The 26,103-nt window shown below is 30.9% G+C and overlaps 8 protein-coding genes across 15 annotated transcripts in view; 4 read left to right on the top strand and 4 right to left on the bottom strand.

Moving 5' to 3' along the window:
- LOC117233185 (cytohesin-1) overlaps window positions 1-3,806 on the bottom strand; it is a 60,280-nt gene extending 56,474 nt beyond the window's left edge. The window contains exons 1-2 of one of the 4 annotated variants that reach the window (XM_033493243.1): window positions 3,641-3,806; window positions 151-224 (exon numbers count right to left, since the gene is read on the bottom strand). In XM_033493243.1, coding sequence (XP_033349134.1) covers window positions 151-224; window positions 3,641-3,719 — 153 coding nt within the window. In that variant the 5' untranslated portion in view covers window positions 3,720-3,806. Of the gene's footprint in view, window positions 1-150; window positions 225-980; window positions 1,131-3,640 lie in introns of those variants that run through there. The other 3 variants (XM_033493244.1, XM_033493247.1, XM_033493248.1) reach the window with 3 other exon arrangements.
- A 2,191-nt stretch (window positions 3,807-5,997) lies between these two features.
- LOC117233190 (lactosylceramide 4-alpha-galactosyltransferase-like) lies at window positions 5,998-11,380 on the top strand. 2 transcript variants are annotated; one of them, XM_033493257.1, is made up of 5 exons: window positions 5,998-6,385; window positions 6,548-6,839; window positions 8,004-8,394; window positions 9,250-9,460; window positions 9,875-11,380. In XM_033493257.1, the coding sequence occupies exons 2-5, from the start codon at window positions 6,659-6,661 to the stop codon at window positions 10,142-10,144; spliced, it is 1,053 nt and encodes a 350-aa protein (XP_033349148.1). In that variant the 5' UTR covers window positions 5,998-6,385; window positions 6,548-6,658; the 3' UTR covers window positions 10,145-11,380. The 2 variants fall into 2 exon arrangements, with proteins under 2 accessions (XP_033349148.1, XP_033349149.1); XM_033493258.1 differs by lacking the exon at window positions 5,998-6,385 and adding an exon at window positions 7,140-7,327 and having other exon boundaries at window positions 6,701-6,839.
- A 558-nt stretch (window positions 11,381-11,938) lies between these two features.
- On the top strand, window positions 11,939-14,011 carry LOC117233184 (probable splicing factor, arginine/serine-rich 7). Its single transcript, XM_033493240.1, has 3 exons — window positions 11,939-12,052; window positions 12,130-12,557; window positions 12,651-14,011. The coding sequence occupies exons 1-3, from the start codon at window positions 12,045-12,047 to the stop codon at window positions 13,790-13,792; spliced, it is 1,578 nt and encodes a 525-aa protein (XP_033349131.1). The 5' UTR covers window positions 11,939-12,044; the 3' UTR covers window positions 13,793-14,011.
- A 429-nt stretch (window positions 14,012-14,440) lies between these two features.
- Window positions 14,441-17,314, top strand: LOC117233187 (tumor susceptibility gene 101 protein). 2 transcript variants are annotated; one of them, XM_033493251.1, is made up of 9 exons: window positions 14,477-14,688; window positions 14,851-14,926; window positions 15,028-15,112; window positions 15,242-15,307; window positions 15,383-15,546; window positions 15,628-15,748; window positions 15,842-16,071; window positions 16,142-16,497; window positions 16,569-17,314. In XM_033493251.1, the coding sequence occupies exons 2-9, from the start codon at window positions 14,873-14,875 to the stop codon at window positions 16,753-16,755; spliced, it is 1,263 nt and encodes a 420-aa protein (XP_033349142.1). In that variant the 5' UTR covers window positions 14,477-14,688; window positions 14,851-14,872; the 3' UTR covers window positions 16,756-17,314. The 2 variants fall into 2 exon arrangements, with proteins under 2 accessions (XP_033349141.1, XP_033349142.1); XM_033493250.1 differs by having other exon boundaries at window positions 14,441-14,926.
- Window positions 17,094-18,445, bottom strand: LOC117233192 (transmembrane protein 258). Its single transcript, XM_033493260.1, has 3 exons — window positions 18,153-18,445; window positions 17,483-17,722; window positions 17,094-17,398 (listed from the first exon to the last, which is right to left on the bottom strand). Exons 1-2 carry the CDS (start codon window positions 18,153-18,155, stop codon window positions 17,483-17,485), a joined length of 243 nt encoding a protein of 80 aa, XP_033349151.1. The 5' UTR covers window positions 18,156-18,445; the 3' UTR covers window positions 17,094-17,398.
- Window positions 18,446-18,972: 527 nt separating this feature from the next.
- On the top strand, window positions 18,973-21,370 carry LOC117233189 (protein abrupt-like). 3 transcript variants are annotated; one of them, XM_033493254.1, is made up of 4 exons: window positions 18,973-19,107; window positions 19,586-19,786; window positions 19,877-20,468; window positions 20,603-21,370. In XM_033493254.1, the coding sequence occupies exons 2-4, from the start codon at window positions 19,592-19,594 to the stop codon at window positions 20,869-20,871; spliced, it is 1,056 nt and encodes a 351-aa protein (XP_033349145.1). In that variant the 5' UTR covers window positions 18,973-19,107; window positions 19,586-19,591; the 3' UTR covers window positions 20,872-21,370. The 3 variants fall into 3 exon arrangements, with proteins under 3 accessions (XP_033349145.1, XP_033349147.1, XP_033349146.1); XM_033493256.1 differs by lacking the exon at window positions 18,973-19,107 and adding an exon at window positions 19,293-19,391; XM_033493255.1 differs by lacking the exon at window positions 18,973-19,107 and adding an exon at window positions 19,304-19,395.
- A 159-nt stretch (window positions 21,371-21,529) lies between these two features.
- Window positions 21,530-23,229, bottom strand: LOC117233191 (transmembrane protein 208). The gene is made up of 5 exons (XM_033493259.1): window positions 22,923-23,229; window positions 22,577-22,729; window positions 22,352-22,488; window positions 22,165-22,249; window positions 21,530-21,999 (listed from the first exon to the last, which is right to left on the bottom strand). Exons 1-5 carry the CDS (start codon window positions 22,926-22,928, stop codon window positions 21,865-21,867), a joined length of 516 nt encoding a protein of 171 aa, XP_033349150.1. The 5' UTR covers window positions 22,929-23,229; the 3' UTR covers window positions 21,530-21,864.
- Window positions 23,230-23,915: 686 nt separating this feature from the next.
- Window positions 23,916-25,705, bottom strand: LOC117233188 (PCI domain-containing protein 2). Its single transcript, XM_033493253.1, has 5 exons — window positions 25,470-25,705; window positions 25,346-25,387; window positions 25,141-25,262; window positions 24,582-25,063; window positions 23,916-24,499 (listed from the first exon to the last, which is right to left on the bottom strand). Exons 1-5 carry the CDS (start codon window positions 25,488-25,490, stop codon window positions 23,985-23,987), a joined length of 1,182 nt encoding a protein of 393 aa, XP_033349144.1. The 5' UTR covers window positions 25,491-25,705; the 3' UTR covers window positions 23,916-23,984.
- Between the last annotated feature and the right edge of the window lie 398 nt (window positions 25,706-26,103).

The following is a 26,103-nucleotide window of genomic DNA, read 5'->3' as shown; positions in this document are numbered from 1 at the left end:
ATAGAAATATTGTAAAATTTCGGTACGCGAGATATCGGATAAAACTGTGAAAAATTCTTTCTCACGACACCGTTTCGCTTATACAGGCAGAGTCGCTAGAACAGAATCGCGAAGAAGAAGAGGGCAAGAGAAACAGGGCAATTGACTCACTTGTATCTCGAGTAGCAGCTCCGTCTTCTTTCGCCTGATGTCTATTAGAATCTTCTGGTGTTCTGGCGTCAATTCTGCGCAACAAAAAAAGCAATCTTATTACGTGCACTTTCTTTTTCTATGCAACTGTGATATGTAATTTGTTCGCGTAAACGTTTTACATTAGCGGCAAAGTAACACAGTTCGGCAAATGTTGCATTTCCATTGTTTCGAAGAAAATCAGTTATAAAATCGAATCAATATCAACGCACGTTCGTCGATGAAAAAATGCCAAAAATTTAGTAGATTCCAAATCGTGTCATCCTTATCGTAAACTACGTGGAAAAGGAAAATGTACTTTGTACTTTGAGGAAACTAATTACATAGAAGATTACGGCTTTCTTATCGTATTTAGTCCAAACAAAGAAGCAACGAAAATTGTCTAGTAACGCTAGAATCATCGAATTCGTCAGAATGGTGAATTTTGCATATTTTATGTTCACAATTATTACACTTAGATAGTAATACTTAGGTAGTATTTTTTTCCAAGGGATTTATTAGAAATACTATCCAACGTTTTCAAATCAAATTAATATCTTCTTTTGCTCGTTTACACGATACCTTTGATAGATTCGAGCATTCGTTTGAGAATCGAAGATTCATTTACAACGAACACAGGAACGTGATTATGACATTACATAAACGACTGTTTATTTTTACCATATCACTTTGGTTGTAATTTTACTAATAGCACTCTAAGTACGTGGTATATTTAGATACACCTTACGAGCGTTTTGTTCTAACGTCAATTTATACTAAACCGTTGAATGACAGATTTGCTTGTTACTCACGAACGACTTACACGTGCTCCATTCTTCGGTCTCGTAGCGTGTCGGCGTACAAAAGGGAGACAGAAGCTCGATCGCGAATCAATTAAACAAACAGATACGAACGATTAATAATTGATCGTGAACTTGATTGGACGACAACCGGTCTCGATTGGAGCAGCGTTCGAACACAATAGCGCATCCTCGATGCCAGTCAGGCCGAGGAAGGGGCCTCATTAGAAGCAATTTAACGACAGATCTAAAAATAGGTCTTTCGAATTAAGGCTGGGGTCGTGGTACACGCACTGAATAAACGCAAATAGGATTAGACTTCGAAGGGGAACAAGTGGCAAATAAGTAGCTTTTATTATAAAAACCTTGAACCGCTTTTTGCAAAACTTTCATCTATTGTCATCGAAATCATACGTGCTGCTATATCTTTTCTCATTTCGTCATCGTCCGAGCGATATTTGTAGCTGAACGATATGCGAGTAATTGACCGTTGCCCAAATTATAATGTTTTTATTATACAGGATGGTTGGTAACTGGCGGTACAAGCGGAAGGGGGGGGGTGATTCTACGCGAAAAAAGAAGTCGAAAATATAGAATACAAATTTTTCGTTTGAGGCTTTGTTTTCGAGAAAATCGACTTTGAATTTTCGTTCGGTACGCGCGCGGTACGTTATAACGGATCTCACTGTAGATCGTTGTCTCTATGGAAAAATTTAAGAAAAAGAAAATTTTTATTCTATATTTTCTACTTCTTTTTTTGCGTAGAATCACCCCCTTTCCGCTTGTACCACCAATTACCCACCACCCTGTATATATTTTTTTAATAGAAACACTTATGTATACTGTACGCGAAAAACGAATATGTTGCTTCACTAATGCAGGATCATTATAATAGATTGACATTATTCGTTATATTCTTAGGATACTTTCGTCCCTATAATTAGCACTCCAGTCATACGTGTGTAAGATCAATGCATACAATCACGTAACAGTAGACACGCATTCTTCATCGCATCGATCGTTTTTAAAAAAAGAACGAGCAATAAGACGAGATATCGATCACAGAGGATTGATAAAAATATAAGGATGTATCGTATATAAGTAACTTCGTATCGAATTGAAGTTACACAGAATTCATTGACACATCGTTTTTAGGTAAAACAATTTTCCAAAGTTTTGAAATATAGTTTTATGCTTCTTTACTTGTTTAGTCGAATAGAAGGTCGTTCAACTTGTTAGTCGTACCGTAATTACGGGACACCTTGTACAAGTGAATAGTATTACTGACGACGACGCTCGAACAATTTAAATGCTACGGCAAAAATACTACCACTAGAATCTCAAAGCGTTAACCTTTAAGCATCACGAACTTAGGTTGCGCTTCTTCCTTCGAACGTTAGGCGCGTACCCGTTATAATTTAAACCCTAATAAAAAGGAACAAAAATCGAGCGATTAAACGATGGTGCAGAAGAGAAATTTCAAAGAAGTAACATACCGTGATAAATTTGAATCGGTATGACACGATCATAGGGATAATAAAACGCGAATGAGTGTCGGAAGTTAATAAGGCGACTGTGGCGTATAATTTGCTCGTTTCCCGAGTGAGCGTAAACATGAAAATACAACAGAAGAACGACGGAGGGAGGAGAAAAGGAGGAGGAAATGGTGCACCGCGTTTCATGCGCCATTCATAATGCGTTCTGCCACCTGCGCTACGTCGCAAGGGTACCGTATGATCCCGTGTCTCGACCTCCGCGCGAGGTTATGTAATTCGAACGGGTACGCTAACCTCTTCCCTTCGCGCGACGAACGGAAAGTCGCGCCGTTCGGATTAGGCTAGGTTACGTGGTCGAGCGGAACAATTAGAAACTGTTGCTTCGTCGATGGCACGAGGAACGTATAACGGGGTCGATAGTCGTGTTTCACAAATCAGAAAGGGTCTCATAGATCCTATTTGCAATACCGTTAACTCTCGATACAATACCTTCGATGGATACCATAACATTAAGAAACCATCTCGTCGCCGATCTTGATACTACGATCCGTGATTGTCAGCAACATTAACGACGCTGCAGCGATAACAGTACTATCGTATTTCCAACGAGATTGGGACCGTCCCAACGCGTGTAGGTATAACACGCGATACGACGTTTTGCGTAATCGTGTGAATCACCAAGATATTTTGTTTCAAGATGCGCGAATGTAAACAAAAAAGATATCGAAACGACGAATGCATGGAAAGGTCTCTTTTTTTCTCACGTACTGTACAATATCGATCGCTAATGGGTATAAAATTGTTTCCGCGAGATTCCCGAATTCCAGTAAATCTCTTGCTCGGTCGCTCAATCTTCTTTGCTCTGTCTCTCTCTTTAATGCTACGAGAAGCTGCATTTTTGTTGACAGATGGAAGGTACACGTTCAAAAAATTTCAAACGTTTTATAACTCTTTACCAGACAGTTAGATGCTACGAGACGAGAATCAGAATTGAACGAATCCCTTAGATTTTCTCGAGGAAAAGAAAATTTCGTTTTGTTTACGGGATGTACACAATGGAAAAGTAGAAAGAGAGAGAGAGAGAGCGCGTGCGCTCTGACAGGGAAAACCTAGATTTTTGCCAGGTTGCTACGTACATAGAGACAGATAAATTAGGCTTATTAAAAATGTTCTTACCCGTTGTGCCGAACTGGTCGAGCTGGTGAGCACCAGAATTTACTCCCGCACCCCCCAGACCGTCCAGATCCTGCCACATTTCCGAAAACACGCACTTTCCGGACACACGCACGCACAGAATCACCCACCTTCACTCAAGCGGCGCCATTTTCACTGTGTACTGATTACTCTCGGCTTATACGATCTAAGCGCCCTCCTCGATGTCGTAGATCAATCTTCAACTAATAGCACGGCGGCGTTTATTTTTTATCGACGATTGCGTAATTGAAAACTATTGCACAAAAAGTCAGTTAAAAATAATTTCACTCGTTCTACATATTTATGAAACGACCAGCTCTATTTTACTGTAGACATTTACAAAATAAATATACTGTCACATATCTATTTTTGAAGAAAGGAAAAGGTATAAAACGCTATTTGCTGAATTTGCAGATGAAAATAAGATCGATATTTCCAAATATATTACAGTAGAAGAATTAGACAAAATTATGTATAACTTTAAGCCCAGACGAAATACAAAATAAACATGACTTGTTATGTAAATTTCTTTTCTTAACCACATACTGCTTTGTCAACATATGTTAAGGAAGATCGTGCATTTACCAATCTCCATTGTTGCCCCTGAATTTATCGCAACCATTACACAATTACAATTGCATTTAGAATCTGTAGTACATAATCAATACACCATTATTGTACACTCGTACATTCATGTAATATTAATGTTATATATAATTATGAATTGTATTAGTCATAATTCACAGACTATACGAGTTCCAAAAATATTAAGGTAATTTTTTATAAATTTTCGCTAATATTAAGCGCAATTAAAAAACTATTGTAAAACAAATACAACAATCAAATTTACTTCCAGCTTTTTTGTTAATTGATGATTATCAGAAACTACCACTTTTTACATTTATGTGACTCATTATTATTTGGCATGTCGCAAATTATATTCCAAAACGTAGTTTATAATTGCCGTCGACCGGAAGATGATGATATGTCTGATCTTATATCACTGTGTTATTAACCATATCCACAACACAGAGTGCGATTGACATTTGTAATAATTGCGGCATTGAACTAAGCAAAAATCGTAGAAATAGCAATTGCACGAATAGTATTGTAGCATAATAGACCATCAATTATTGTAGTCGAATAGAGCATAGCATATAATACATGTATGTGTATGTATAGGATCTAGCATATAGCGTAGCATTTACAACTGTTCATTTCCCAAGGTACGCGAATGCAAATATAATTATAATCATAAAATACACGGTGGAATGAAAATGGTAATACAACCGGACAAGGGATGTATACTTAAATTTGGTTAATTCAGAACTAAACAAGTGTAAATAATCGACAACAGTTTAAACGAAATGTGAAAGTAAATAAAAAAATATAGAACGATAGTTTTTCATAAGATGTTTCGTTTTTTCGAGAAAAATAAATTTAGAAATGTATCATGTACGTATATTAGATCAATTCGTGATTAAACATGTTCAAATTTCATTTTCTTGAAAATAAGGCCTTGAATGGGAAGATATTATTTAACATCATTTAATATTTTTAACTTATTTTCGCATGTATATATGCCGATTGCTTAGTCATACGTAGTTGATATCCAATCAAGATATATAAAATATATTCGTAAAGTTTTTAACTCGATTTTTTCAGAAACGAAGCTACATATAAGAAAATTTTATTCTACCCTTTTTAATTATGTTTCCATGTTAGAATCACCCCGAGGCCGGTTGGACTATGATTTCCGACCCACCCTGTATAGAGAGGAACAAGCCCTTTGTAATTAGTTTTTGATTTCTGAAAACATCCAGTGAAATTACTAAAGAAGTAGGTATTACAATAAATTTAAAACTATGTCTTTCAACAATATGAACATCTAGAGGCTCTAAAATCTATTAGCTGTCAATAAGATTCTATCAATATTATTTATCAACAAGTAAAGAATAGTAATTAAGGAAATCCATAATAGATTTTGAAAAATGACTAAAAACATAAATTATAGCAAAGATGGCCGATACAATAGCACGATACAATTTGCAAAAGATAATTCATAATTTTCTAGTTATCTGCAGACAAAGAATCTCTGTCTTCAGCAAAATGTTGATCGCGCAATGTACGTTTAGGTTTCATTTCGCATGCGCGCGACCACCAGTTCGACCACGTACAGACGATAGACGTGTTACTCGCGTACAGTATCGAGCAAAGAAATATAAATACGAAATTGTTAATTTACTGGCAAAATTGTCTCTACGATCGTTACGACAGCCTTGAATAATAAGTTAAACCTATACGTTACACATGATGGAAACGTTTACATTCTAAAGTTTCACATATTTTATTCATACGTCCAGTGTATCAGTGAATGACAACCTTCATATTTTTTTTCGCAATGACAAGGAAAGAATAGAAAAAAATATTTGACTGAAAATTTTCTGGAAAAGTGCTGGGAGATGAATGTTTATTGGCAGAGTGTCGTTAGTGTAGCCAGCCAAAAATGATGTGTATTGACGAAAGTAATCAAGTAGTTTTAGTAGTGTTTGTGGAAAAAAGCCAATTACTTCGATACAAGTGTACGACGTTATGTTCCTTGAACGATACGCGCAGAACAAGCAGAACGACAGAATCAATCCCCGGTTTATTGATTCTGTGAGATGAACTAATTCGAAAAGAGGACAGGGGCTAGAGCTGTTACTACCCAACTCGTTGAGTAACCAGGTACACGGATTTCGACCAATTGCAATTCTTTCAAAATATTTTTTTACTCGTCGCCTATTAAACTAATCTTTCTATCATATCAAAAATAAAACTACGTTGCTTGATTCAATATTAAGAAAGTTATTCTTGTACTTATTCTTGTCTTATTCTTGTAGTTTGAAGGGTGTACGGAGACCTTTTTGACTAGTTATACGCATATACACTAATGTTGCTGACCACTCAGCATAACTAGTAAAACTATTGTAAGTTGTAATCGGCTGTCATTCAAGGAAAATGAAAAAGAGGTTTGTCCTCGGCTTCCTGTGCACCATCGTAATTTTCATCCTGATGATTTCCACCGATAACGGTTTCATTCAACACATATCACCGTTCGTGATTGGTGTTTGGAACGACATCACGTGTTACGAAGAAGAAGGCGCGCCGGATGGCCTTCCGGATTTTGATCCGCAGTTAGGTTAGTTAAATTTAATTTATCTTATTTAATTACGATCATCCCTTGTAATTGATATTGCTTACCTTATGATACATGTAACAACTGCCTTACTACAAATCATCTATTTCATAATATTCCAATGAAACATCTCTACGGTGTTTCTAATCGGAACAACCAATCTTACACACATTTTATCTCTTCCTGTGAATTGTGTCGATTGAAGTGTATTTATGTACGTACGTCGTTGTTTCTTTGGTGCAAGAAGGCAACTCGGAAGAATTTTGGATGCATTTTTTTTCATTCTCTGTATGTTTGCCTTAGCTTATCGCAGAAGACTGACTCATCAGCCAAACTCGTGAAGCTAAAGAGCAGGTCCTGGGTGGGTGGAGCTAATTTTGCTTCAAAAATTAGACAAAGTTGATTAGGATCGGACCATCCCTTCTAAGGCATTATGTAACAACGCAACTTTCTCCCTACTTACATGGGAGGCGGGGGATCATTAACTAATTGTAAGACATTTTTCAGGCTAGCAAAATTGCGCTTGTGCCTCGCTATTCATCTTCTTGAGGCTAGATAGCTGGCGTTGATAGTGCTTGACTCAATAAACAAATGTTTTTGTCCAAGGACGAAATACAAATTCCAATGTAAATTTGTCTTCTTTCTCTACAAGATAAAAATCATATAACTTCAAGATAGGAATTGTCTAATCGGTAGTTATTTCCGTAACATAATTAATACGCTAAAAAGTGTTCAAGATTTAATGTAAAATTTCGAGGGAAGTATTATCGCGAATTATTATGAAATTATCATTGAAAGAAGAAGAATTTTCAATTAATATTTCAATAATATTTTTCACCATGTTTTTCTTTGTTGTTATGTAGACGTGCCTGGTACACCCAAATGCTTCAAGCTAATTGTTTTAATTTAAATTCCTCGTGATACTAAAAAAACCAAACATTAATGATATATCTCATACTCCTAATATGATCACCTAAATTGATAATAACAATTTAGAGCGTGTCTATACAATCACGCGATTAACATTTTAAATGGAAAATAACCGATGCTTTTTACTATATCTTATCATTTATATTGTTTTAAGACTGCTTATCAGGATCTTTTACCATTTTACTAGCAAATTTTGTAACCGTATAACTATATATCCTTTATACTAATCGACAACAGATAAACCAATGACGGATAGAAATATCTTCTTCCACGAGACATCCTGCTTCGACAAAGATGGTTTGGTGCTGAACGCTCGTCAAGCATGTGCCGTCGAATCCGCGGCTAAAATGAATCCAAGTATGAACGTGTATTTGCTGTTCATCTCCCCTTCGAAGATTTCGGATCAATCAAGAGAAATGTTCAATCAACTGCAAACCTATTCGAACGTTCGGATCAGGCATATTAAACCTGAAAAATACATGAGGGACACGCCTCTGCATCTATGGTATAGTAGTGGCATATTGAAAAAAAGTTATTGGCCAAGAAGTCATATGTCAGATATTCTCAGATATCTGACCCTTTGGAAATATGGAGGAATATATTTGGATCTGGATGTTGTTGTCATCGCGTAAGCGCAATTATATAGCACTGTTAAATATCTACTTGTTAAATATTTATTGTCAGTGAGTTTAGAATAACGTGACTCTAAATTCATGTTCATATATTCTGCTAATTGTAAAATGACAAATTCATGAGAATATCGAGAAATCCGTCATGAGTATATTTCGTGTAAATATTATTCACGAAAGAGGAAGTTTTCATTGTATAGGCTCTATGGGTGTGCAAAGTCCCAAAAATGTCGGGATCCCGGTGTTCGAGACGGTTCAGGAAGAGATCGATTCGGGTTGGATGAATACCGAAAGTATCTCGGAGATTGAAAATCTCGAGATTCCCGAGAATCTCGAGAACTAGTTTTGTTTAATACGACCATGGTTTCGATTAGAATTGATTCTATGAATTCATGAATTCGATAGAAATTGAAGGTGGCTTCGTTATTCTGCATATTTATCGTCATTTTATATGTTTTAAAATCGAAAGGAAGGAAACTTATTTTGTGAAAGAAGTTTGAAATTACTGCAAATGTATATCGGATTTTCGAAATTTTTGGGAATCCCAAGATTCTCAAGCCCCGAAATTGCTTCTAAATCCGTCTCAATCCTGAAAAGATTTTTCGGCCCGACCCGTCTCAATATTTTCGGTATCTCGCGCATCCCTATTAATCTCGTATTAAGTGTAGTAGAGTTGTGAGTTGCTTGCTATTTGCGTACTTGCTACACTAAACAAGAGGAATGCTTTGTTTATTTATGTACTTTACATGTAAACAAACAAGGAAATCATGCATGTTTTCATGGATTCTGATAGATTACAATATTTATAATTACAAAATCAATCAATAATATATTGTACGAAACGCTTGTGTCAGATCCCTCGAACGTTTAACAAATTTTGCTGGTGCCGAAGACTGGAAAAATGTTGCTGCCGGTGTTATGGGATTTGACGTTACAGAGTTGGGTCGTCGTATGGCAGATGCCTGCATTCGCGATATGCGAGCGAACTTCCGAGGTGACGTCTGGGGTAACAATGGTCCTGGTGTGATCACTAGAACATTGCAAAAACTCTGTTCAACTAAATACGTGAGTACAATAATTTGATACTTGTACAACAATTTGATTCGTTGAAAAGTATTATTTTTTTACGACGGCATTGAAATAAATTAATATCGTTATAACGTAAAGTGGGATAAGTATCGAATACGAATTTTATTCTTCAAAGTAATAATATATATATTATATATATTGATATATGTATTAATAATATATAAATGAACGAAGTCAGCAGATCTAAATATGATATTCAGGAAAATTGATAATTTATCTTTATTACATATTGCGTACTATGCTATTATATTATATGTAGTTAGAAAATAATGATTATACGATACGGGAAACTTCTTCAATATTTTGTTAAATGTACAAAATTCGATATTTCAAATTATTCGTTGATTTAACTTTGAAGAAACGAATATATAACATTTTATCTTCTCCCAGGTTCGTGACATGACAACAAGTCGGTGTCATGGCTTTAAAGTTTTCTCTCCATCGACCTTTTATCCGATCCATTACGAGAAATGGAAGATATATTTTGAAACAAAGGACAAGAACACAACGATGCAGATCGTGGACAAGGCGATGGCCATTCACGTGTGGAATAAATTCAGCAAATTCGAAAAAGTGGACGTAAATAACGATGTTCCATACGTGATCATCGCGAGAAAACATTGTCCAAAGATTTTTAACAATTGTGGAAAGATATTTTAAAGAATAGAAGTGAATCTAAACAAAATATCTTCTACATTATGTCTTGTATGTATGTACATAATTTTTTACAATAACAAACTCTATGCTTTGTAGTTTGTACACCACTTCTTATCTAAATGGCCAATACGGATGCTTGTACTCATATTTTTCTTAAAATATTGGTAAAAGATGATGCAGTTCAATCAAGGACCGTAGTCAGATGAAAAATTTATTGAAGAGCAGATTATTACAATATCAAAGACAGAATTCAGGAAAAAAAAAAGTAAAAACAAATAATATACATGTATACATATTGTATATCATATCTATCAAATCTATACATATCCTGCATCTAGTTACGTATCTATGGATAATAAGAGACTACAGTTTTAATCGTATCAAACCTTTGTTAAAATATCCACTATTAAATCAAGAAACTTTAGTAGAACGCGAGAAATGACGTTATTTATGAACTATATAAAAATGATTGAGACATTCGATATAATCATAAAAATTCAGATAGGTACATATGTATAATAACTATGTAAACCTGAAAAAGTCTTTCAATCTTTAAAAAACGCTGATATGTACTGTGAAACATTCTTCCGCTGACGCGATTATATATTTTTGCATACCCTCTTTAAGCAGCATTATCTCATCTTTTATTAACAAGCTAAGAAAAAGTTGAAGAGAAATGAAAATGTATCAAAAATCGCACTGAAAGGAAAATACGAGCATACGTTAATTGATAACAAGGAAATACATATCAGAAATATGTACTGCTCAAGAGCGAATGAATGTAAAAATGAACATTTCTAACATTGAAATATGCGAATTTAACGTCTAAAAAAAGAGAATGTTTATATTATATAAATGAATGTTTGATGACGTCGAATTGACTGCCTTGTGAACACCCTGTTAATGAACACAGTGTTTGTTCGTGTTCCTATATACATAATATATATTTATATAATTCATGAATTATTATTATGCAAATACAAAAATCTTATTATGCACCCGTTTTGAAGGTTTTATGTGTTTTGTATGCATTTACAACTATTTGCATACCCCGGTTGTATGTTGAGAAAGAAATAAAAAATATTGAACCCTTATACATGAAAAGATAATACAAACTTTTATTAATTCCGTGTATAACCTCGAAAATGAAAAAGATATTATACATATGTCGTATCACATAAATAAGTAGTTAATTGTGCGCAATAATAAGATACGTGAAATAAATGATTCGATAGTGAATATTTGCATCTTTACATTTTTAGTTACATCCATTTATAGATAGGCAATGAAACTATACTCCCCTCTGTTTACATATACTGTAAAATATAATGCTGTTTTTATATTGACAGATAAAGCTATTAAAACTATTAAATTTGCATAATTAATTAATTATCGAGGTTTTGTAAGAGTAAAATAAATTCTATACACTGATATTAAGACAGATTAAGATTAATTAAACTACTATGTGCTTACATACATAAATTTCATTTTCATTTCCGTACGATATATGCGAGCTGCGATCACGGCTACATGTACACAAGTGTAATGTTAGGATAGATATGTATTGTATAGCGTGATATTTCATAAATGTATATATAAATTATATATATATACATATATATACCATACACATTCCAAATGTATATGCATAAACTGGACTTTTAGATTTAAAAAACGGATATTTTTCAAATAAAGTTGTAGAAATATATAAATTATTACAAAATATCTATAAACATCTGTTATCGACTAATGATAAATCTTCCTAAGGATAAGCTACATGAAAAACATCTAGAGTTTTATAGTTCATGCCCCCAACGTCGCTATGAAATTGTCGAGAAGACGCAAAGAATGTACGAGTTATATAGAATGAAAGAATACTACAACGTTGGAACCTTAATCTGATATGAAAAAGTAAAAAACACATAACTAATATTATGTTCGTCCATTTTTTGCCGTAATGTATCAATTAAATTAATTTTTTCGCGTAGCGTGTACAATTCGTTCGCATGCAGAATTAGTATTGAAGCCGTATCCTTCAGAAACCTAACCTCTTTCGAGTATATTAAAGAGATTTTTTACAAAATTGAGAAAAGAATGGCGGTTGGATCTACAAAAGTAGTACAGGTGACAAATATTGCACCTCAAGCGACAAAAGATCAAATGCAAACTTTATTCGGGTACCTCGGAAAGATAGAAGATATTAGATTATATCCTACTATACGGGACGTTGCAGTACCTGTTCAATCTCGTATTTGCTACATAAAATTTCACGATCAGGGATGCGTTGCAGTTGCTCAACATATGACAAACACTGTTTTTATTGATCGTGCATTGATTGTAATACCTTACCAGAATGGAGACATTCCAGATGAACAAAGAGCCCTTGAATTGACAAATAATGGTACAGTTGTTCCAGGTAAACATTAATGATAATCAAATTTTTATCTTATATCATCCTTCCGTAAACTTCATTTTCAGTTCTATATATGTATATAATTTTTATTCATAGGTCTTTATCCTTCTGAGCCCAAATTGCCACCAAATGTTGTAAATGCAATAGAAGGGATTCCTCCAAATCATGTTATTACCACTATGGATCCAAAATTAGAGGCAAACGGATTACCACCTTATCCACATTTACCTGGCCATTTAGATAGCAGAAGGATTGAAGAAATACGAAGAACACTTGTCCTTGCCAATTTAGATCCTTCTGCGACAACAGACCACTTACTAGATTTTTTCAGTAATAACAATGTTGAAGTGAAGTATTTACGCATGTGTACTAGAGATTCAGATACAGAGCACTATGCATTAGTAGAACTCTCTGAACAAGCTGCTGTAGTTTCTGCATTATTATTGAATGGAAAGCTGCTTATGGACAGACCAATTAAAATTTATCATTCGACTCAAGCAATAGCAAAACCTGAAGCAAAAAGTAATGAAGCAGCACAAAAAGAAATAGAAGAAGCTATGTCCCGGGTAAAGGAAGCTCACAATTTAATTTCGGCTGCGATAGATCCAATGATCGGAATGCTGTCAAAGGACAAACGAAGCCGTAGCGGTTCTCGTAGCCGAAAATCTCGGTCGAGATCAAGAGGACGTAGTAGACGGTCCAGATCGCGCAAAAGATCACGTTCTCGTCACAGACGTTCACGATCACGTCATCGACGAAGATCAAGATCTCGTTCGAAACGTTCTCGTTCTAAAGATCGTAGACGAAAGTCACCTTCTCGTAGAAGAAGTAGCTCTCGTGGCCGACATCGTTCCCGCTCCAGATCTCGACGTTCTCGATCACGTAGATCAAGATCTAAATCCAAAGATCGCAAAAAAAGATCTCCTCGTCGAAGGAGCCGTTCTCGATCTCGAAGTAAACGTTCAAAATCCAAGTCTAGACGGTCAAGATCTAAATCTAAGTCCAGATCCTCGAAATCAAAGTATTCAGAAAAATCGAGAGATAAAGACAAAGATAGAAGAAGCAAAGATAAATCGGATAATGGCAAAAAGAATGAGGGTGACAAGGTTGATAAAGAAAAGAGCGAAAAAAAATCTAGTAAAGAAAAGAAATCTGACAAAGAATCAAAATCTGAAGAAAAAAATAGAAATACATCCGAAAATAACGAAACAAAGGAGAAGATAGAGTCTGAAACTTAAATCTTGATAAATTACGGTCTATAAAAGTTTATTTACAACTCTCAATCATTTTGTTATTTTAATGTTACGATATATCGTAATGTATCGATCAATAAAAAATATAAGAATATAATACCGAAGATTCTTCTAGCTTATATGTACAGAAACAGTGTACATATTAATACAATTGTAATAACATAAATGATGAATACATCTTTATTACTATATTTTAATTCCTTATCTAACTTCTAAAAAATTTGGTAATGAATAATTAATAAATACAGTTATTCTATATTTAATCTTCCTTTTATCGTTTTAAATATTTATAAACTATATTAGTTAAGCAAGATTTGATTGTTGTAAACATTTGACATAATACATACATTTTTTTAACTTTTATAATAATATAAAAGATGTTTAAACCATAAACATAAACAACTGCAAATTATCAAAAGTAGTAATTATCAAATTTGTATTGTTTCAGAAATATTTCTTATCTAACAGTTTCTTCTCGTTAAAATATTCTCTTTATCATTCATAGATTCATAAAAAATGTCCTCATTTTTTAAAATTTTATATTATAACTCTTCTTATTGTATGTGGCAATAAATAACAAGGAATTTAACATATTCTTAGTTTTTCTCTTTGTGTGATTTTAAAATGTCCGGTATACATATATCCGGGGGCAGCACTAACTCGTTATTGAGGAGTCGATGATTATTGCAACCTCCTTTCAATAATTTTCTCTGTTCCTTGATTCAAAGTATGTAACAAGTAATACCGAATCATGGTATTGTAATGTTCAAGACACTTTAAGTGACAGACGAATGAATCAACTCAGTTTATTTACTTACAAATTGTAGCAGTAGAAAAAATTAAACAACATTTCATTATATGCATGTAAGGTTGACAGTAATGTAAGTCTGAAGCTTTCAAATACGTATAACGAAAGATAACACGGTAATATAATTGCTCCGTAGAATATTCATTGTTAAGAAATTTTGATATTTAACATCGGTAGAAAATCATTCGTACTTTAAAGAGAAAAGCGTCGTTTTATTTATCTTTCTTATATTCAGTAATTCTAAAATACGAGGTTAGATGGTGAAAATGACATCTCTAGATGAAGGGAAAATAAAGCAAAGCTTATCAAAGGTGTGTACTGTATATTTTTTTGGAGTATATACAGATATTTTTAATATTATTTCTAATACATACACTTCAATGATATTTATAAAATGTATCTTATCTTTAAGTATCAAAATGCTGACATCACTAAGAAACATGTCATGAAAGTTTTGAGTCTTTATAAGGGTCTAAAATATAATGTAGAACCATTTGGTAAGTGTAAGAAATGTATCTTCTTTAAAAAAGAATGTATTTATTTCCAACTTTATAATAACATATAAAAATAAATATAAGAAACATGAATTCATTAATTTATTGCTAATGTATTTTATCTTATAACAGTATTTAATGATGGATCACGCAAAGAATTGTTTAATTTACAAGGAACAATACCTGTCTCTTTTAAAGGTGATATAATTAGATACTTCTGTAAAAAGCAATTGAAGAAGTACAAAACAAATTTTTATGTTATATTGATTTTAGGTACCTATTACAACATTCCTATATGTATATGGTTAATGGATACACATCCTAATAATGCACCTATGTGCTATGTTAAGCCTACTGCTGATATGGACATTAAAGTGAGCATGTTTGTTGATCATAATGGGAAAATTTATTTACCATATCTTCATGATTGGGTGCCAGTAAGTAACTTGTATATAGTTATGTCTTATTATCCATTATCTTATGATATCATTATAGTAGTGTATCATTATTATGTTTAGCACTCATCTGATTTACTTAGTCTAATTCAAATAATGATTGTAACATTTGGAGACCAACCACCTGTTTATGCTAAACCACGACAAGGTATACAAACAAGTTCTACACCTTATCCAGTACAACGTAAGTATTTGTCATTTTTAAATATTCACATGAAAATTCTATTATTCTATTATTAAAGAAAATTCTATTATTAAAGAATACAATTTTATATAGCTTTCATGCCTGTACCTGGAAGTGGAACACATATACCTGGTTCTAATTTCCCACCATATCCACAAAATTCGCAGTATCCAGGTGGGAGTAATATTTATTCTCCATACATGTCTACTACATCTTCTGGGTTTCCATACCAGGGCTCGTACGGTTCATATGGAGGAAGTGCATCAAATTATCCATCACAGGGATGCACTGGTTCCTTTCCATATCCTCCATCAACACAGCCAGTAAGTTATAATTTTTAACAGGTAAATAATATACATTATTAGTACTCATCTCCTTTTTACAATTTTCAAGTCACCAACAGTGCCTGCCACAGCTGGTGCATCAGGTACAATTACAGAAGAACATATTAGAGCATCTTTATTGTCAGCAGTAGAAGATAAATTAAGACGAAGACTTAAAGAACAGTTCTCACAATTGGTAGCCGAGCTGGAAACGTTACGTCGAACACAACAAGAACTCACAAGCGGATTTACCCATCTTACCGACTTGTTCGAAAGATTAAAAAAAGAGAAAGCCGAACTTGAAAAAAATATAACTATACTCCAAGACAAAGAAGCTGAATTGGAAAAAGAAATTGCAAAACTTTCTGACAATCAGTCAATAGATGTTGATGAAGCTGTTACAACGATCGCACCACTTTATAAACAGTATGTATTTTTAAATAGTTATTTGTTTTCAATTCTTTTAAGTAACATTATTGTTTTTTGTACAATTGTAGAATGTTAAACGCGTTTGCGGAAGAAGCAGCCACAGAAGATGCTATATATTATTTGGGTGAAGCTTTACGTTGTGGTATCATAGATTTAGATGCATTTTTGAAACAAGTGCGACAGCTTTCACGCAGACAATTTATGCTGAGAGCACTTATGCAACGCTGTCGCCAAAAAGCGGGTTTGGCTGGTTAAACATTATACTCAATTTTTACGAAGTTACACTATTCAATATTTTATTTTATTACAAATGATGTACGCAAAACAAACTATATAAATCCCACAATAATAGAGGGATAGAGATATATGTTATAAAAAAGAAGCATCCTCGTTATAGAAATTGTATGCTATATATACAGTGATGTATTTTTGTTTCATGTTGTATACATTTTGTTCATAACAAAGGACTTGAACGTAAAACTTTTATACATAAAACTGAACAAAAAACATACACAAACACATACATATATATATATATACACACACAAAATGAACGAATGAAGGTTTAAACAATTATACTAAAAATAAATATCTTTGTTTTACGAAATTATATTTCAAAATGTAATGTATTTAAAAATGTGTAAAAAGTGTGTAGTTTTTAATTGACTTTTTTAAAACTATGGAAAGAAGTCATATACCTCAAATAGTGACTTTAGATACATATTAAAAAATATAAATGCTTGTTCACTGTGTGATAAATGTATAGATTGATCACTACATTGCACGATTTAGTAAAAATACATTGTTTTTATTCCTAATGATGTGAGATTATTATATAATTTCTTAAATGCTATTACACATAATCCTAAAATTAGTTTTTCTCATTAATCGAATCAATCTGCAATAAAAAAGTGAGGCTTATAAATATTATAAAAAATTACAGTTTAATTGTATTGACTTAAATTTTTAGAAAATAATGTACCTATACATAAATTCCAACCCAAAGGAGTAAAAATAATATACCAAAACCAGAAAATATTGCTGCTACTAGAGAGATTAATAATTCTTTAAACATGTCCCTTGTAAATTTTGTGCTCGTAACTTCATAAACAAAGAACCATGCTGTAAAGAATATTCCAATTCCTAGTAACACCACTGCCAGTAATGGAAAAATTGCAGGATTTATGGGAGACACATATCTTGTCATAGACTCGATTTCCACCTAAAGTAAAATAACAAGATTTTATTAGGAAAACAAATAATTATTCTCATTTATTTGACATACATACAAATTTTTAAATATCTTTATGAAACCTGTTTCCAAATTTCAAAATTAAAATTAATGTAAATATAATTACAGTTTTCTATTCTCTTCAAGCAGAATAAAACTTTTTGCATGAATGATTTTATAAAAACAATATGACGTAAAACACATATAAATGTACATATTATCAATTAAATAAATATATAGTTTAATATTAATAAGTTTTGAAGATATACATCTTTGGTGAAGAAATGCTGGGAAAGGATTCCATAAAATTATAACTGTACTACAACATAAAATACCGGATTAAATATAATAAAAGGATAATAAAAAGTGACGTTACTCTATGTGATATAAATTTTCATAATAGAATAAATATTACACTCACCATTGTATCAAATATTTTGACGTGGCTTATAGGACACGTAAACTTACACGCGATTAACGACAAATATGCAATTGTACTCTGCAAACTTCAGTATAATGCACACTTATGAACGCAGTCATATACACAGGTTTCGGCAGTCACTAGTCACTATCAATATGGAAGACAAGTTTCTCGCTTTTTCGAGGCAAACAGAGATGAGTAGACTATCTCTGTTTCTATCTGAGCATTCATAATATGTCACACATACACAGAATAAGAACTTTCTTATCTACCATGTTAATTTTCATGATTCAATTTTCGGACGGTTTTCCCTAGGCTTCAATGCTAGGCTAGTGTCGAGACCTGTTTATATGATGGTGCCATAGACATAGATATATTCACAGTTTAGTATACTATAGTAATAACAAAATTAATATATTATGTCGTGAGTATGTTCATATGTTCATGGATCGTGCTTATGAAAAGAGTAAATATAAGTAAGCTACCAATAGTTAAAATATAAGTTACTCAAATTTATGAGGATAACACTAAATTCCTACTACCTAGTATTATATATCTTAAAAAGTGAATTAAATAAATAAGCAAAAAATGTTGTCATTATTGACAAACAATTTACTGATTTGTCATTTATCAGTGTTATAAAATATACCTAAAAATATTGATTTATTAAAAATAGATTTTACGTAATGACATATTATTACATAAATTTTACATTACATATGTACTGATATGTACCGATATATTTTTTAATCGTGACATTAAAAAGAATACAGCTCTAATTTCTTAGTCATAAACCTTTTAACTCATGTTAACACTTTAAAAATTATAATAAGTAACAATTTTTAACTAGGTATAATTATATAACTGATAGTGTAATGAATTTCATATAATTTTATGAATGCTTTTTAAAAAAATGTTACTTCTCTAGCAAGCATATCTCACATATCTATCGAAGGTAACATCATTTTCATTTTCAGCTAAAATTATCTTTATCATTATTATTCGTTTAAACCAATTTTATTTTAAATTGTCTGCATAATAATTATTCTATACATATCAAAAATATATATTTAATATATGTTACACAGAATATTCTTTTTATTGTCAATTATTATCAGTTTTAAACCTGCGATTATTTCGAAATCAATAGTATGTTTGTCACCATGATATGATTCATAACATATAACATAGTATTATATTTCCATTCTTTGTATTCTTTGATATCTACAGATATTTCTTGTAGGTACTATGTACAATTCTGTATATTTTAAATACTTAGATATAGTAATACTTTATAATAGTCAGGAGGAATTGAATTTTTCTTGTAATTACATAAATAATTATTAAATTTGTAGTTATTAATTTTATAATTATATATTTTATTCTTAAGCTTTAATGAAATGTGTTATTAAAGAAATTCCTATTATTTATAGATAAACATGGCAAATAATTCGTTGTCAGAACAATTCTCCTTGAAGTGGAACAATTTTTCTAACAATTTAACATCTGGGTTTCTAAGTCATCTTACTGAAAATGATCTAGTTGATGTTACACTTGCAGTGGAAGGTCAATTGTTACAAGCACACAAACTGGTTCTGTCAATATGTAGTCCATACTTTAAAAATATATTTAAGGTATATAAATTATCTTTTTTACATGTTAAATATCTATATCTATATCAGTTGTGATTGCTCAGAAAAGAACTTCTTAGAATTATTTTGTAGGAAAATCCTTGTCAACATCCAGTAATTATACTTAAGGACATGAAGTATACTGAAATTGAGTCACTATTGAAATTCATGTATCAAGGTGAAATAAATATCAATCAAGAAGATTTATCTACTTTTCTAAAAGTAGCACAAACATTACAGATAAGAGGACTCACAACAGAAGATACAAATAGCACAAAATCGTTTCCTAGTTGTGATATTCAATCAGATATTGATTGTAATATACAAAATGTTGCTCAATCAAATTTAAGTACAATAAATAGAACTTCCAAAGAAATAGAAATGATAGATAGAAGAAAGAGATCCCATGACATAACAAAAAAAAGTTACAAGAGAAAAAAGCAAGATATATCCTTAACAGCAGAAAATATTCATGATCTATCTAATGAGAAAGTGGATAATGATAATCACGAAGTTCTATTTTTGACGACTGACACAAATAATGAGACAAATGAAATTGTAGATGAGGAAGAAAATATTAATATTCCTACCATAAAAATTAATGATAATAATAAAAGCGATGATAACCCTTTGCTACCTTTTCCCTTGAATACTGAAAATTCAAGAGAAAATTCAACTCAGCAAGGTAAAGATGTATATAGATATCAAATATATAGGTGGTTTAAGATTAACATAGAAATAATATTCTGAAATTAATAAAATTTAAAAAACTTAGTAACTAATAAAATTTAGTCTTAATATTATATTTTAACATTATAGATGTTGAACCAGTAATTTACAGGCTTTCTGCACGAGGTCGACCACAATTAGTGCATGAGGGTTATGTTTACAATTTGACTTCTCGCTCTGAGGGATTGAATAGGTCTCATTATAGGTGTGCTGAACAGCATCGTGGTTGTAAAGGTAAATGTGCGGTTATTGCAGAAAGATTTATGCCTACAGGTGTACATGATCATAATCATCCACCTGGGTATCAATCAGAACATGATTACAGAAAAAAGAAAGGTTTAGATGTAGATACTTCTTAAATCATAAATATTTTAAGCTTGTAAACAGCATTTTATCATATTCTTATTTTGTTACTGAAACTTTAGTAAAAATGAAAAGTTCTTTCCAAGTAATATTGGCATATAGTATGGCATATAACAATAATTCTTCATAGAAAAGAAGCATACAGTTAGGAAGTATTCATTTGCTGTGCAATTTTATAGTGAAAATAAAAATTTAGTACATTGCAATATTGCAAAAATTGTACATTTATAACTATACATAACAGTAACATAACAAGCCAATGTGGTATATGGACCACTGTATTTCAATAAACTGTGATGCACTTTTTTGCGATATATATATATAAAGAAAAACAATATAAAATAGGTGATGAGTACATTCCATTTAGTATTATATTTAATTTTCATTAAAGCCAAATAAAAGTATTTAATTTATGTTACTTGTTTGCATATAGACTACTATTTGTCGTGTAATAAATATAATTTGTTTTTATAAATACATATATGTGTATATATACGTATGTACATATGAAATGAATGTTTTGCTTACTTACATTTAAGTTGTATAAAAATAATTTTTTTCTAAATTATCACACAGAATGATAACTTTAGTAATATATAAAATGAATTAATCCAAAAATTAGAAATTGGACATAGAGAAGTCGTTAACGACATATAAAACATTAAAAATTATAAAAAGTTTATTTTTATATTACACTTCATAAACTTCTTTTCTTAGATACAAAAATTGCCAAAATTAATATGATAGTGTTCATAAATATTATTCAATTTGTAAAAAGTTGACCTTATAATTTATGTAAAAGTTTATAAATTTATAAGAGGACATGAAAATAATCTGTTCATAAACATAGAAAATGTAGGAAACAATGCAGGCTAAGACAAAAGTAAAATAATAAGCAGTCTTGTTTCACAATGTTGCTCAACTTTATCCTACACCCATTAAATTTTTTAATATTTATTCAAAATGCATGCTTATTTCTATTCAAAATGTTAATGCCGTCTAGCCATCTTTTTTTCCAACTTCCGTTGTTTCTTCTCACTAATCTCAGGTTGCTCTGGAGTAGAGGCAAAAAACCATGGAGCTAATATTTGTTTCCATATCATCCAACCTCCCCTGAATGGTACCTGTTGTAATAATACAAAATATTTCATAATCTATTTAAACATTTTATGTACGCTTTAACTCGAAAATCGTGAGGAAATTGTAAGAATGTTATTTTAAATTGTTTTGTAATTTATGATGAGTCAATGTACTATTTTATATTTCTATCATTTACTAAGTATACTTACAAGAAGCCATAACAACCAAAAGTAATTTGATATAAGAGAGAGTACTTGTACTCCTGAAGTTAATATAATTAAATCTTTTACATGTCTGAAATAACATTAAAATGTCATTATATTTATCAAAGCTGTTACAGTCTAATAAAGTGTTATATTATTTGAAGAAATCATTAGAATATGTTGTGATATTTACTCTGCTATACCTCCTTCCATATTAAGATCAATTCCAGAATCTAAAAGCTGTCCGGATTCTGAATATGTTGCATGTGCTATATATTTCATAAACTGATAACTTCCTATATATACAATTGCAGAAAATATGGTTAATGTCTGTAATCATAATACATAATAGAATAATATATGTTGTTTTATATGTACACTTTAAAAATAAAAATAATACCTTAAATACAAAACTCACAGTTGATAATGTTGTAAAGTTAAAGAACAACATTGTAACAGTAAAATATATTCCTATTGCTCCAATTATCATATTTTGATAAAAATTTAATGTAGTTTTATTTTCTTCCACTATCTGTTTTGCACCTTTTGTTGCTGCTTTAGTTTTTTTTATCTAGAAATGTAATGAATGACTTTACCTAGTACTCATATTGTTATAAAGCAATTTTATAAAAAATGATAATTATTGATTGACTTTGTTATGCAATGACACATTACAAATCATACGGAAATAATTGCATATCCAGAATGGTTAAGATGTAAAAAAAGAGAAAAAGAACGATATTTTAAATAATAATGTAACTTACCGTCATTTTCTTAGTAAATTATAGGTACAAGTATTTAATATATTTAAACAATTAATATCTATTTAACAATCAATACATGACGTAGACAATCTCGTAAGTATTTAAAATTGCTTAGGGTTTGTTAAAGCCACGTGAAAGATGTCATATGAGGAAGTCTCTAGGTTAACATTCCATAATCTATATTTCAATACAGATACGTAAATATTAATAGTCATCATTTTTTACGATTCATAATCATTCGAAATTCGAAGTTCTAATAAATAATTGTAAAAAAGGGTTACTTTAAACTTTTTACTAAGTAATGGAAGTAATGAGTATAGAAATAATATCTTATGATTATATATTATATATATATATATGTATGTCTACTCGTTTAGTGGAGTTGTCGAAATTTTTTATATCCATATGAAATTGAAAGAAAATATCGATATATAATTTTCGCAAAATATTTCTTATTTTTAAATTTATCTTTTTACATACAAAATTGTATTAAAAATAATACAAATTTGATTTTTACATCATTTATACAAATACACTTTTGCTTTGTTGAATATATATAAATTAAAATAAAAAAGTATTATTACTGCAACAGGAAATCTACATATGTATGTAATTATTAATGTCTGTATAATTAAAAATAATTAAGAAAAACGAATACATAGCTTTTCTATTCACTTCTTGTCATAAGTAAGAGAAGGATAAAAAGAGCTTTCTATCAGGAAGAATTTTCTCTCTGTATATACATATTTCATCAAATCTCATTTTATTATATTACATCACTAAGGAATTTAGGATCATTTAAATTTAAACATTTTAATACTAATTTAAATTGATCAAAAAGAGCTAATGATACATACATATGTACATATTCTAGATTTTCAAATTTTATTAATTTGTAATCTTAAAATATAATAAACAAATTGGATTTTATTTATATGATGATGCAGATTATAGATATTTACATTTAGATCTAGAATTGTTGAAGGTACTAAAATCAATTAAATCAATTTTATTGAATTTAAATTTATTTCTTACAGAAAGATACATGTAATCTAAAGATAATTAAAGTATAGTTGAAAGTCTTGGAAAAGGATTTTGTTTAGAGATGACTAATTTTTTATGTTGATGAGATATGTATCCTTTAATTTTTCCTTCAAAAATTAAATTTGCCACAATGCATTCTACTTCATCCATATCAACATCATCAATTCCTTGCATTTCCAATGCTGAAAGTAAATCTTGAATAGGAATCTGATGTATATTTAATACTAAATACACTTTTTTAAATAAATTTCTGTATGCTATTATCTTCAATTTTTCCACAATTAAATATATTCCTGCTCCTATAAAAAATAATTCGTGTTTTTCCATCACTTTTTCAAGATTGCATAAATCTCCTCTCTTAACAGCTTCCATTAATTCTCCAAATTCCATTAAGTTATATTTTTCTAATAAGTTATGTTTAGGCATATACCCTAATAACATTTTCACTGGCACAAGATAAGTTAAAATTAATCGTTTGTTTTTTGAAGATTGTTTATGACAATGTTCAAAAGCATAAGTAAGATATTCATCAGCTAAAAGATGAATAAGATAATTATTTATAAAATGATTAAAATGTCAAGTTTATTATAATAACTATCAAATTTTAATACTTACCAGCTTTGTAATCGCTATCAAACATTGCTTTACGGCCCACGAAAAATTTATAAGTAATTTGTTGTGCTAATGCAAAATGTGCTTTATATGGGGACGATTCTATTGCCCTTATTAAAGGTTTACATAAATGCAATTTATTTATTCTAAAATAAATTTTTAATAATTGGTTAACTAATGCCAGCATTCCCCATCGTTTTGTATCATCTTCTGAGCTACGATTGTCGCAAGCACATACTCGAAAACATCCCATTAGACAATCTGCACATTTCTCCAAAATTTCTCCAGGCTTCATATTTTTGCTGGATCTTGTATTCTCTGCACAAACTGCTAATAACCGTAATTCTAAACACATTACGTTCATAACAGGCAACATCCAATTTTCTTCCTTTTGCATTTGAAGAATCTTTGTCAAAGATTGAACTGCAGAACTTTGATAATTATACATAGACAATGGGTCATCTTTATGTATTGTTGTTATAGTTCTAAGGATATAAATATTACAGTCAACATTTAGAATAATAGTTATAAAAATATACCAATATTTAACATATTTAGTTACTTTAAGTGGTAAAGTACTAAGTCATCAAGTGGAGCAGATAAATGTTCCATTGCTTTTGCTATTGCAGTTTCAGATCCAATTTGTGGAATTGAAACATGATTATGCCGTAAAGACAATAAATCCTTAAATTAAAAAATTATATGAAGTGTTTATGTAAAATTGGTGTGTGTGTAAATATATTTTAATGTAAATATGTATTATTTACCGCTAAACCATCGCCGTCCTGATTCAACCACATACGTCTGATCTATAAACGTAAATATAACCTCGAAATAAATGATTTCTTTAATTACAGCATATTATATGTTATTAAATGTTTAACACATTACCTGCATTATATACGAATCCATTGTAACATGTGTAATTTAATACATGTATTTATTTTGAAAATGTTTTTGTTTTTAAACTTAATTACATTACTTGAAATTACAAATTGATGGTATATAATCGTATAGCTTAAACACAATTAAATTAACAAATGTCTTTATTATCTGTAATTACTCAATAAATTAATAAGGAAAACATTTCATGGTTCGGCAATTAAAACTTATCAAATATATACAGAAATATTTGTTTTATATATATATATATATAGATACATATAACTGAATTTGCAATGTACACATCCGTGATACATGTACATATACGCAAAGTTGAATCACTAGGAATTACAGTTGTAATGCATAATTGCGGTTATAAACAAACTTGGTCACGTGATAGATGTGCAACGGCTCTAGGAATTGGTTAGCAGTCGTCAGTGAATTATGATTTGCAGGGATATCACTATAGAAAATATTTAAACTATTTGACTAAATATAGTACATTTAAACGGTAACAAATATACATCTAATATTATTATTTAACAGGTTACTGTTTGAAAAAGTAGTTTTCTGTTCTGTAAATTTTACTTTGTGTCGCTCAAATTTTGATCACGCGATTTTACTTTTCTGATTCAATTAATCA

This window comes from Bombus vosnesenskii, unplaced genomic scaffold, assembly GCF_011952255.1.
Source record: "Bombus vosnesenskii isolate JDL3184/JDL3185 unplaced genomic scaffold, Bvos_JDL3184-5_v1.1 scf7180000013295, whole genome shotgun sequence".
Classification (NCBI taxonomy): domain Eukaryota; kingdom Metazoa; phylum Arthropoda; class Insecta; order Hymenoptera; family Apidae; genus Bombus; species Bombus vosnesenskii.
The sequence above is the reverse complement of the archived record's forward strand: the minus strand, read 5'-3'. Positions and strand labels throughout refer to the sequence as shown.

Coding starts and splice junctions, on each gene's coding strand:
- LOC117233190 (XM_033493257.1), top strand. CDS start 6,659: ATGAAAAAGAGGTTTGTCCTCGGCTTCCTGTGCACCATCGTAATTTTC. Junction 8,395..9,249: donor CTGGATGTTGTTGTCATCGC/GTAAGCGCAATT, acceptor CGCTTGTGTCAG/ATCCCTCGAACGTTTAACAA. Junction 9,461..9,874: donor AACTCTGTTCAACTAAATAC/GTGAGTACAATA, acceptor ATCTTCTCCCAG/GTTCGTGACATGACAACAAG.
- LOC117233184 (XM_033493240.1), top strand. Junction 12,558..12,650: donor TAATGGTACAGTTGTTCCAG/GTAAACATTAAT, acceptor TTTTATTCATAG/GTCTTTATCCTTCTGAGCCC.
- LOC117233187 (XM_033493250.1), top strand. CDS start 14,873: ATGGTGAAAATGACATCTCTAGATGAAGGGAAAATAAAGCAAAGCTTA. Junction 15,308..15,382: donor AATACCTGTCTCTTTTAAAG/GTGATATAATTA, acceptor TATTGATTTTAG/GTACCTATTACAACATTCCT. Junction 16,072..16,141: donor ATCCTCCATCAACACAGCCA/GTAAGTTATAAT, acceptor ACAATTTTCAAG/TCACCAACAGTGCCTGCCAC.
- LOC117233189 (XM_033493254.1), top strand. CDS start 19,592: ATGGCAAATAATTCGTTGTCAGAACAATTCTCCTTGAAGTGGAACAAT. Junction 19,787..19,876: donor ACTTTAAAAATATATTTAAG/GTATATAAATTA, acceptor ATTATTTTGTAG/GAAAATCCTTGTCAACATCC. Junction 20,469..20,602: donor AGAAAATTCAACTCAGCAAG/GTAAAGATGTAT, acceptor TTAACATTATAG/ATGTTGAACCAGTAATTTAC.
- LOC117233191 (XM_033493259.1), bottom strand. Junction 22,489..22,576: donor ACTTTACAACATTATCAACT/GTGAGTTTTGTA, acceptor TTATGATTACAG/ACATTAACCATATTTTCTGC. Junction 22,000..22,164: donor TTTGGTTGTTATGGCTTCTT/GTAAGTATACTT, acceptor TTATTACAACAG/GTACCATTCAGGGGAGGTTG.
- LOC117233188 (XM_033493253.1), bottom strand. CDS start 25,490: ATGGATTCGTATATAATGCAG. Junction 25,263..25,345: donor AGGACGGCGATGGTTTAGCG/GTAAATAATACA, acceptor TTTTAATTTAAG/GATTTATTGTCTTTACGGCA. Junction 25,064..25,140: donor TTAGTACTTTACCACTTAAA/GTAACTAAATAT, acceptor TTATATCCTTAG/AACTATAACAACAATACATA.